At 40.0% G+C, this 12,166-nt stretch overlaps 1 protein-coding gene across 1 annotated transcript in view; it reads right to left on the reverse strand.

Annotated features, from left to right (window-relative positions):
- The window catches only part of CRIP2 (cysteine rich protein 2), a 45,733-nt gene that overhangs the window by 14,654 nt on the left and 18,913 nt on the right, over positions 1–12,166 (reverse strand). The window contains exons 4-6 of the mRNA XM_018567927.1: positions 11,336–11,467; positions 9,037–9,105; positions 1,631–1,725 (exon numbers count right to left, since the gene is read on the reverse strand). Coding sequence (XP_018423429.1) covers positions 1,631–1,725; positions 9,037–9,105; positions 11,336–11,467 — 296 coding nt within the window. The remainder of the gene's footprint in view (positions 1–1,630; positions 1,726–9,036; positions 9,106–11,335; positions 11,468–12,166) is intronic.

Here is a 12,166-nt window from a genome sequence, read left to right on the forward strand (position 1 = left end):
ATAAATTGGATTATTTTTAAATTGGATTATTATTAAATTAGATTACGAGACTGATGTTCGCAAGAAAGAGGGAAGGTTATGTGTTTCTGTGTAGGAAATATTGAGAATGTTATAAGGTGAACAAACATATTAGCTTGTCTGATACTGATACCACTAATGCTATATTAGAAATGGATACAGACTTTTTACTAGACCCTGATCAATGTATAATTACATGAGAGGATTAAAAAAACCTAGGAGTTGAAGGACAACAAATGCAGGAAGAAATGGGAGCCGGATGAATGGAAACAATAGCTGAAGTCAGGAACCAGAAGATTAGTCAGCCAGAGCCAGGGTCATACACGGAGAACAGGAACAACAGCAGAGCACTTGGTAGATCTGAACACACCCAAATGTAGAGACTAAATGGACCTACAGCTGGTTAAACAGTGAATTGGTGTTGTATGTTGCAGAATAATGTTGTTTACGGGTGTGGTCATAAGAGGGCGCCAAAGAGGAACGGACATAATCAGACACACTGCAAACAAGGCATGCTGCAACTCAGCTGGAGGAGGAAGGGTAAGAAACCCTGACAAAAATGTTCTTCACCCAGAGTGCTGAGAAAGCTGTCAGATGTTCCCCACTTGTAAAAGTGAGGGGCCCCTTTATTGTGAAGAAGGTTTGTTCCTAGATTTGGAGGAGCAGGCCTTGCCACATAACTTTACACGTTGCTTGGGCATGGAACCCAAGATTTGAGAAGGACAAAATGAACTTTTGACATCCTCCAGAAAAGGGCATGTCCTCTAGGCACTTCAATCTTCAATGTCCTCCTGGAGATATGGGGGAGTACCTGCCAGATCATCCAAACAATAACGTAAGGCTGCAGAAAAAAGTTCTAGGTGTTTGAGAACTTTGGTGTCTGTAAGGATGCACCCAGGATCTGTAGCCATATCGTTGGACCATACAGATAAGGACAGACATACAACCACAGAGAAAATTGTGGTGGTTGCTTGTTGCCACTGCACCTACTATATTTTCTTGTCTGGTGTGGGCTTATTAATCCTGTATCTGTGTGTCTTGCTGGCTGCAGCCTTAGCTAACCACAAACCTCAAGCTCAACTCTTGAGTTTAGTGTCACTTTAAGCTTCCTAATAGTGCCCAAACAGTGTTCAGAAGTTTAAATGTAACAGCATTATATTAACTGTTCCACTTATTTGCAAATCAAATGGGTTTTCTTTTTGTTTTCAATAAAATTTTCTTTCTCTTTAGCACCTTATTAACCCTTAGTTAAAGACAATCAGGCCTCTTTAACTCCTTCCTCCCTCCTTAACTATTATTTTTCTGCTGACTTTTAAACATTTTTAACCATTAATATTTAAACTCTTCTTGTGTTTATTAGTTTTGTTTGTTTTACATTTTTGGGTAAAAATGAGCCCGAACACTGAATTCCATACATCTGAATATCTCTACAGATTTGCAATGCAATGTCATTAATGTACCACCTGTTTCCTAAATAAACAGAGACAGCTAAGATGTGAAATAAACCAGAACTGCTGAGGAAATGTACAATTAATTACAATCAGCTATTGTGTGCATTTCAGTAAAGCTTTTTTACATTTGAAAAAAAGTAAGAACCAATACAGATCCTCACCTCAGCATGACTACCGGGAGTCAACGTTTTTGAGCATCGTTCACACTTCAAGCAAGGTCGATGCCAGTCCTTCCCAAGGGAGGTCACTTTTTCAGCTGCAAAAGAATACCAGTATTATACAATGTAATCTTATTTATTTTGTTTTTCTACATGATTTATTCAAAACCTGAATGTAATTTCTTTTTACATTTTTCATGTTGTCAAAATAATTTATGTGAACAAGTACATTTTCATGTAGACATGTCATGAAAACAAAGATTTTTTTTATTTTAAGCACCATCATCAAAGTTCCAGCAGGGAAGCAAAAGATAAAAAAAGAAAATACATGTTTTTGGAGTGCAGCAATGGCACATCACAAGCAGCTGCTAATGTACATGAAAGGTGATGCCAAACATTTTTCTTCTTTGTGGAGCAGATCATTAACCAAAACAGCAGAAAAGAGGTATGGAGGGTTACCTGACACCAATAGTACAAAAATAGAAACTTTATCTTACCTGCAAAATCCTTTTCCTGGAGCATAGGATGGTATGCTTAACCATGGGCTTTGCTGCCAACTTCAGGAGATTGGGCACTAGCACAAAGAGCCATAAGGACAGCCCAGTATTACCTCTTCCACTTCTGGCATGCCCCACATTTGTCAGCAAACAATAAATGTAGTGTGTATTAAGAAAATACTTTAATGTCCCTTTAAGGGATCCCTAAGAATGTTATTTAAAGGAATTGTGTATTTTTAATGTAGCCTTATTAAAAGACCCGCTCCCCACTAATGCTTTGGTACATGTCCCCAATGGCAGTGCTCAGCTACCCCAAAGGCTTATAAATTGTCTGTCAGAAAGCCAGGCCCAATGCGCTCAGAATCCTGCACGAGCACCTGTGCATGCAAATTATGTGGCTTATAAAATTGTGTACCGCCAGGCGCCTCTGCACATGCGTGTGCATGTCTTTGTGTGTGCGTTACGGATGTTCACACCAAATTGGTTATAAGTCATGACATTCTAGCCTCCAGAGCGGACTGGTCTTCAGCTGTTCCCTTCACCTGTATCTTGTACCCTGCATTCTGATGTCCTTTTATTGACCCGGTTTAGCTGACCATTCTTCTGCACTTCTGGATTGTTTCTGACCATGCCCCTGATTGCTGCTCTGTACTTCGCTGCCCGCAAGTTGCTGACCTTGCCTGTCCCCGACTACACCTTCTCTGCTGTTCTGGTACCTCGCTGCTCGACATGTTTGTCTTGGACTTCACTACTACTGGCACTCGTGCTTCTCTTGTCCTTTTACACCTATTCCAAATTCAGTGGTTGTTGGACTTGAGCTATAAGAGAGGTCTCCCTCGTCAACTCAGACTCCCCTAGGTACGTGGTTCTGACACTGGCCTTGAAAGAGGCCAGAAACAAAAACAAGATTCAGCTCCCTTAGACATAAATGGGGTTTAGGGTTGCAGATTTCAAGCTGGATCTTTCCAAACCCAGGCCAGTTTGCTCCACACTACTGAAAAACATACTTGGCATATTTGAGGGGCTGGTCCCAGCAATCAGCACAGGTTGTTGGCAGTCTGATCTCCCTGTTCCAGCTGTAAGGCTATGTCTAATCCATGTGACGTATGTATTTCCAATGCTAAATGGTTGTTTCCACATTTCAACTACATTTCAACAAAATCTTAAAAGCATGAGCTTTGGTTTCTGCTCTGCTTGTGATACTGAAACAGCCTCTTGTGGTGCCTATATTTAAAAAGGGATTAAAATCTTTAACAAGTAATTACAGACCTGTAACCTTAACTTCCATAGTTGGGAAGATACTTGAAAGTTTGAGCAAGGATCACATGCATACGTTTTTGCTTGGAAATAATATTACACGTGATAGCCAGCATGGATTCACAAAAGACAGAAGTTGTCAAACAAATCTACTTTCTTTTTATTAAGTAAGCAATACATTAGACAAAGGAATGGCTGTGGATATAGTATACTTGGACTTTGCAAAAGTGTTTGACACTGTTCCCCACTGACAGCTAATGTATAAGTTAAGGTCTGTAGGTATAGAGCATTCAGTTTGTAATTGGATAGAAAACTGACTTAAAGACTGTATTCATAGAGTGGTGATCAATGATTCATACTCTGAATGGGCTGAGGTTGTTAGTGGTGTCCCCCAAGGTTCAGTGTTGGGCCCCTTACTGTTTAATCTATTTATAAAGGATATAGAGTTTGGGACTAAAAGTACTATTTCTGTGTTTGCAGATGTCACCAAGTTATGTAGTGGAATACAGTCCTTACAGGATGTGTCAGACTTACACGCAGATCTGAATGCACTGTGTGATTGGGCATTTATTTGGCAAATTAAGTTTAATGTTGATAAATGTAAAGTTATGCACTTAGGGGCTCAAATGCTTCATACACTACAGGGGAAATGTATTTGGGGGAATCAATGATGGAGAAGAATCTGAGTGTTCTGGCAGACCATAGACTGAATGATAGCATGCAATGTCAAGCTGCAATTTCTGAAGCAATCAAAATACTTTCTTGTATTAAAAGGTGTCTAGACTCCAGAGATAGAGACATAATCCTGCCCCTGTACAAAGTATAAGTAAGACCTTATGTGGAATATGCAGTTCAGTTTTGGGCACCAGTTCATAAAAAGGATGTTGGGGAACTGGAGAGAGTGCAGAGAAGGGCAAACTCAAAAGAGGCATGGAGGAGCTGAGCTATGAGCAAAGATGAGCTAAACTGAATTTGTTCTCTCTGAAGAAGGGGTGATTAAGGGGGGGACATGATCACTATGTATAAGTACTTAAATGGTCCATATAATGAGCTTGGAGCAAAATTATTCACTTTAGGGTCATTGCAAAGGACAATGGGGCACTCTCAGCATCTGGAGGAAAAGAGGTTTAACCTTTGCATACGGAAAGGCTTCTTCACAGTTAGAGCTGTGAAAATGTGGAATAGGCTCATTCTACCTAGCTCAGTTAACTGTTTTAAAAAATCTGGAGGTATTCCTAAATGCACAGAATATTACTAGATATTAACATTAACAAGTAAAAAAAAACTGAGATCAGGAAGGATTTTTCCCCCGTTTGAGCAAATTGAACAATGCTTTATAGGGTTTTTATTTTGCATCCCTCTGAATCATCTGTGAGTAACCGTGGGCATAGCGTTCTCTTTTAGGGTTTTCTTCTCTTTTTTTTTCTCTATAGGCTGAACTCAATGGACTTTTGGTGTCCTTTTTCAAACTGACTTACTATGTATCTACAGGTGAAACTCGAATAATTAGAATATCGTGCAAAAGTAATTGCAGTAAGTGCTGCAAAAGGGGCCCAAACCAAGTACTGAGTACATATGCATGCTTGTACTTTTCAGAGGTCCAATATTGTTCTATGTACAATCCTTGTTTTATTGATTGCATGTAATAATCTACTTTTTTGAGGTTGTGGATTTGGGGTTCTTGGGGTTTTCATGAGCTGTAAGCCATAATCATCACAATTATGACAAATCACGGCTTGAATTATCTTGCTTTGCATGTAATGAGTCTATCTCATATATTAGTTTCACCTTTTAAGTTGCATTAGTGAAATAAATGAACTTTGCACAATATTCTAATTATTCGAGTTTCACCTGTATATATATATATATATATATAGGTATATCATTATTGATTTTGAAATATACATTTAATACATGATAAAGTATTCCCAGAGCACTACGGGTTATCTAAAGGAGACAGCACAGCAGAAGTTTCCTGACCTTTTGGCTTTTTCTGTCTGACTTGTCTGTCTGATACATTCACACGTCCCCATTTTAAGATACATTACATTTTCATTTTATTCAATGAAGATGCATGAACATGTGTGTTGATATGTATTCCATATATTTAGATGGAAACGCATGTGGACTATGTAGACAACAAGCTTTTTTTATTTAGGAAGAAAGGATAATGCAAAATATATTTGCAATATTTCATTTTTAACGTAAAAAAAACACTCCTGATGCTGTATGAGTTAACTGCTTCTGCTGTTAGTAAAAAAGCGCTGGCAAAAGCAAGTTAGCAGCAGAGAAAATGGAGATCAGGAGAACTATGCTGAGTTGTTACATGAAAGATCAGTCCAAGGAAAAGCAGATCAGGAACAAAGGCACAAATGGGAGCTCAGATGCCACAGGAGTGTTGCTAAGGCAAAGGGAGATGGCGTGAGCAGGATTTAAATAAGGGGAGAGATAGGAGGCTGGACAGGAAGTAGCAAGCTATATTAAGCATCAGATGAAGCAGACGATACCCATAGCTGCTAGCACTGTGCTGCAAAAGCAGAGCACATGCTTGTTGAACCACCGGTGCCAGTAGACTTACAGCAGCAAATAAGTCAGAACACCTGCAAGCCTGTTGATACATGGGTAGCAGATCAGCTCTGCAGCTGCAATTCTTTTACTAAAAGTGCCAGAAGTTCAGCATTGTGAATATGATACAGTATCACAGAAGGGAGGAATTATCATTTATGAAGGCATTAAATGCAAGACACATAACACAAATGTTTTCTTACCGAAAAAAACTTTTTTTTCACAGCGAGGACAAAGGTTGGGCTCTCCTGCAAAAGTTGTTATGCTGGAAGCTGAAAGAGAGCAAAGGTAAAGGAATTTAGCAAACAGTAATATTGCAGCAGTAGTAACTAAAAAATAAATACTGTCTATGTGTCGATTAACACTAATAAGCATTAATAGAGGAATCTGTTCTATTTTCTTTGTTCAGCCAGCAGGTGAATTGAATAGAAACGCGTATACCCAACTTTAGTAACAGCATAGACATGTACAATGACCTGTCTAATCCACCTAGAAGTGCTGAAATGAGAGGCAGGGAGCTGCCAGTGAGGTCCTTCAAGAACAATAAAAAGACAATTAGATTATCTGAAGGAAAACATAGCTGAGAGGTAAATTCAGATGGCTCGACCACACCCAAGCAGTGAGGGGAAACCTTCCTAGGATGCTTCAGTGCAGGACAAAGGGAAGAAAAGACAATGTCTTCATTAAGATGAAACAAAGACACCACCATAGGTTGTTCTTACCTAGGCCTGAGAATGACCTTATCCTTGTGAAGAACCAGGAACAGTTACTTGCATGATAGTGCTGCCAGCTCCAAACCCCTTCTAGTGGGGATGATAACAACAAGGAAAGCCACCTTGTACGTAAGAACCATTAGAGAGATCTCTAACAGGTTTAAAGGGAGCTTGCTGGAGAGAAGGTAACAGACTGAGATCACACATCATTGAAGGGCATCTAGGAGGAGTTACATGAGCAACCACTGTATAAAGACCTTTACCAAGAAATGAGAGGCTAACAGCTGCTGAAAAAGGACAGTCCAGGCCAATATTTTTCCCTTGAGAGTACTCAGGGCCATGTTCTGATCCAACCCTGATGGGAAAAATATCAAAATCTATCCCATGGAATATTTCCCAGGATGAAACTGTTCACACCAGGCAAAGTTAGTTAGCCCTCAATGTGTGATTGCACACTTTGCAAGAGGTGGACTTCCTGGCATTTAAGAGTGTAGGAATAAGAAAGACCTTCACCCTCAGAACCTGGGCTTCAACCGCCAAGCCATCAAAGTCAGCAACAGAGAAGCAGAATGGAATACCAACATGGAAGCATCCACAAAGGATGTCCATGCACCACACGTGTATGGGCCATTTGCAAGCTATAAAGATTACTGGAATACAGTTAACTGTTTTAAAAAATCTGGAGGTATTCCTAAATGCACAGAATATTACTAGATATTAACATTAACAAGTAAAAAAAAACTGAGATCAGGAAGGATTTTTCCCCCGTTTGAGCAAATTGAACAATGCTTTATAGGGTTTTTATTTTGCATCCCTCTGAATCATCTGTGAGTAACCGTGGGCATAGCGTTCTCTTTTAGGGTTTTCTTCTCTTTTTTTTTCTCTATAGGCTGAACTCAATGGACTTTTGGTGTCCTTTTTCAAACTGACTTACTATGTATCTACAGGTGAAACTCGAATAATTAGAATATCGTGCAAAAGTAATTGCAGTAAGTGCTGCAAAAGGGGCCCAAACCAAGTACTGAGTACATATGCATGCTTGTACTTTTCAGAGGTCCAATATTGTTCTATGTACAATCCTTGTTTTATTGATTGCATGTAATAATCTACTTTTTTGAGGTTGTGGATTTGGGGTTCTTGGGGTTTTCATGAGCTGTAAGCCATAATCATCACAATTATGACAAATCACGGCTTGAATTATCTTGCTTTGCATGTAATGAGTCTATCTCATATATTAGTTTCACCTTTTAAGTTGCATTAGTGAAATAAATGAACTTTGCACAATATTCTAATTATTCGAGTTTCACCTGTATATATATATATATATATATGGGTATATCATTATTGATTTTGAAATATACATTTAATACATGATAAAGTATTCCCAGAGCACTACGGGTTATCTAAAGGAGACAGCACAGCAGAAGTTTCCTGACCTTTTGGCTTTTTCTGTCTGACTTGTCTGTCTGCTACATTCACACCTCCCATATATCATTATTGATTTTGAAATATACATTTAATACATGATAAAGTATTCCCAGAGCACTACGGGTTATCTAAAGGAGACAGCACAGCAGAAGTTTCCTGACCTTTTGGCTTTTTCTGTCTGACTTGTCTGTCTGCTACATTCACACCTCCCCATTTTAAGATACATTACATTTTCATTTTATTCAATGAAGATGCATGAACATGTGTGTTGATATGTATTCCATATATTTAGATGGAAACGCATGTGGACTATGTAGACAACAAGCTTTTTTTATTTAGGAAGAAAGGATAATGCAAAATATATTTGCAATATTTCATTTTTAACGTAAAAAAAACACTCCTGATGCTGTATGAGTTAACTGCTTCTGCTGTTAGTAAAAAAGCGCTGGCAAAAGCAAGTTAGCAGCAGAGAAAATGGAGATCAGGAGAACTATGCTGAGTTGTTACATGAAAGATCAGTCCAAGGAAAAGCAGATCAGGAACAAAGGCACAAATGGGAGCTCAGATGCCACAGGAGTGTTGCTAAGGCAAAGGGAGATGGCGTGAGCAGGATTTAAATAAGGGGAGAGATAGGAGGCTGGACAGGAAGTAGCAAGCTATATTAAGCATCAGATGAAGCAGACGATACCCATAGCTGCTAGCACTGTGCTGCAAAAGCAGAGCACATGCTTGTTGAACCACCGGTGCCAGTAGACTTACAGCAGCAAATAAGTCAGAACACCTGCAAGCCTGTTGATACATGGGTAGCAGATCAGCTCTGCAGCTGCAATTCTTTTACTAAAAGTGCCAGAAGTTCAGCATTGTGAATATGATACAGTATCACAGAAGGGAGGAATTATCATTTATGAAGGCATTAAATGCAAGACACATAACACAAATGTTTTCTTACCGAAAAAAACTTTTTTTTCACAGCGAGGACAAAGGTTGGGCTCTCCTGCAAAAGTTGTTATGCTGGAAGCTGAAAGAGAGCAAAGGTAAAGGAATTTAGCAAACAGTAATATTGCAGCAGTAGTAACTAAAAAATAAATACTGTCTATGTGTCGATTAACACTAATAAGCATTAATAGAGGAATCTGTTCTATTTTCTTTGTTCAGCCAGCAGGTGAATTGAATAGAAACGCGTATACCCAACTTTAGTAACAGCATAGACATGTACAATGACCTGTCTAATCCACCTAGAAGTGCTGAAATGAGAGGCAGGGAGCTGCCAGTGAGGTCCTTCAAGAACAATAAAAAGACAATTAGATTATCTGAAGGAAAACATAGCTGAGAGGTAAATTCAGATGGCTCGACCACACCCAAGCAGTGAGGGGAAACCTTCCTAGGATGCTTCAGTGCAGGACAAAGGGAAGAAAAGACAATGTCTTCATTAAGATGAAACAAAGACACCACCATAGGTTGTTCTTACCTAGGCCTGAGAATGACCTTATCCTTGTGAAGAACCAGGAACAGTTACTTGCATGATAGTGCTGCCAGCTCCAAACCCCTTCTAGTGGGGATGATAACAACAAGGAAAGCCACCTTGTACGTAAGAACCATTAGAGAGATCTCTAACAGGTTTAAAGGGAGCTTGCTGGAGAGAAGGTAACAGACTGAGATCACACATCATTGAAGGGCATCTAGGAGGAGTTACATGAGCAACCACTGTATAAAGACCTTTACCAAGAAATGAGAGGCTAACAGCTGCTGAAAAAGGACAGTCCAGGCCAATATTTTTCCCTTGAGAGTACTCAGGGCCATGTTCTGATCCAACCCTGATGGGAAAAATATCAAAATCTATCCCATGGAATATTTCCCAGGATGAAACTGTTCACACCAGGCAAAGTTAGTTAGCCCTCAATGTGTGATTGCACACTTTGCAAGAGGTGGACTTCCTGGCATTTAAGAGTGTAGGAATAAGAAAGACCTTCACCCTCAGAACCTGGGCTTCAACCGCCAAGCCATCAAAGTCAGCAACAGAGAAGCAGAATGGAATACCAACATGGAAGCATCCACAAAGGATGTCCATGCACCACACGTGTATGGGCCATTTGCAAGCTATAAAGATTACTGGAATGACCTCTGCCTTGATTTTGCCAAGCTAATGAAGAAGGATCATCAAGGGAGGAAAGGTGTAGATTAGAGACACCAGAGCAATCACCCCAAATGCTCTCAGATCCCTGGACTGGGATACAAACCTGTCCTGTTTGTTTTTGAGTCTGGATGCCAGGAGACCCCAGTTCAGTGACCCTCATTGGCAGAAAAGCTCCAAAAACATTTCAGGGACAGATACATACCATTTCCCGGAGTCCAACTAGTGCCAACTGAGAAAGTCTGCCTGCTGATTGTCCACCCTGGGAATATGATGACCGTTAAGGCTGGAACATAAAGCTTTGCCTAAGACATGATCAGGTTTGCTTATCTTCTTCTAGTTCCTTATTGACAGTTAGTGAACAGCATGGCTGTGGCATTGTCTGACTGGACCCTCATCATTTGCCCTTGAAGGTGACATATCCAGTGCTGCAGGGAAAGTCAAATTGCTCTCAGCTCCAGTACATGGATTGATTGTCTGGATTCCCTCATGGACCATGTTCCCTGTACAGTTGTGGTCCCAAGGACACCTCGCCAACCTAACCGACTGGCGTCTATCAGCAGTAAAATCCACTACAGTGGGAGGAAGGGTTTTCCCTATCTTTAATGTTGAATCAGAGGTCCACCAAGCCAGCTGGAGCCTTGCCTTGGCTGACAGACACATTGGATAATCTAGAGAGTAAGTCTGTTTGTTCCACACAGCTAGAATGCTCTGTTGAAGTGGTCTGGAGTGGAAATGAGCATATGGTACCACATTGAATGAGGCCACCATCAGGCCCAGGACTCTTATGCAAAATCTCACCAAGGGCTGTGCTTGTAAAGTCCACTACAGGAAATAGAGTATACGCCTGAAACGCTGCAGCATTCAAATCATCCAGTGGATACATACCAACAGTGTCACTTCAGATAGAGCCTTCGGCAGAAGGTCGTCTAAATATCCCACAATTTGGACACCCTGAGAGTGCAACAACGCAAGGACAGGGGCAAACACTTTGTGAGTTCTAATACCTAAGAGTAGCTCCAAAACCCAGTGGTCTAAGAAATAACTCCCTATGTCCTATGATGTATGATCAAGAAATCAGGATATGCAGTGCCTACGCTTTCCTTCGATACCTTACCTTTACTGAGACTTCTTGTGGGTCCGGGAACCTTTTTGTCTTCAATCTTTGGGGCTGACTCAGTCGGAGAAATGGGTTTGTCAACACTTGGTTTCTTGTATATGTATGATCCAGCTCCTCCAATGTTAACACCTGAAAATTCAAAAATTAAATTTAAAGCCACTGTTAACATAACTTAAATATTCAGAAAGTGCTCTAACAAATCAAGTGTATACATTTTGGTAAGTAGATGTTTATAATGATTTGTAACAGGTAAGAAAAGCAAAGTGATATTCTATATCACTGCTGCTTGAAGAGTGAATTTAAGTAACTTTACTAGTGAGGTTGGCTGTGCAAGGTTTGATGTGTAAAGTGCTGTGTTGAGTGCACAGTTTAGCACAAGGATATAGTTGGTATCTGTGCACTGTCAGTCAGTAAGTGTGGGTGGTAAATAATGCTGTGTGGGAAGAAAAATACTGTGTACTTACATTTAAATACCTTCATCTGCAGCTGATAATTTGCTGCTGCCTAAACCTTGTATTTAAGTAATAGGGCTAGTGAGGTTCGCTGTGTAAAGTGTAGTGCTGTGTTAAAGCGGACCTTTACACTCAAAAATCAAATTCTACCAATGCATTCCTCTTTGTATGATGATTAATAATAACATAGACATGTCAGGTGCAAAATGCTGTGATTTTTAAATACTTAAACTTGCAGAGCATTCACTTCCTGCTTTGAAAGGGCAAAATGACTTCAGTTTGCCAAAGCAATGCACAGTGGGAAGGTAACATCAGCAGAGCATTGCTGGGAAATCTAATCTCAGGGAAAGGCATTTTCCTCCTCTGAGATGATGTG

This window comes from Nanorana parkeri, unplaced genomic scaffold (assembly GCF_000935625.1).
Source record: "Nanorana parkeri isolate BGI_ZX_2015 unplaced genomic scaffold, ASM93562v1 scaffold1116, whole genome shotgun sequence".
NCBI classification, from domain to species: domain Eukaryota; kingdom Metazoa; phylum Chordata; class Amphibia; order Anura; family Dicroglossidae; genus Nanorana; species Nanorana parkeri.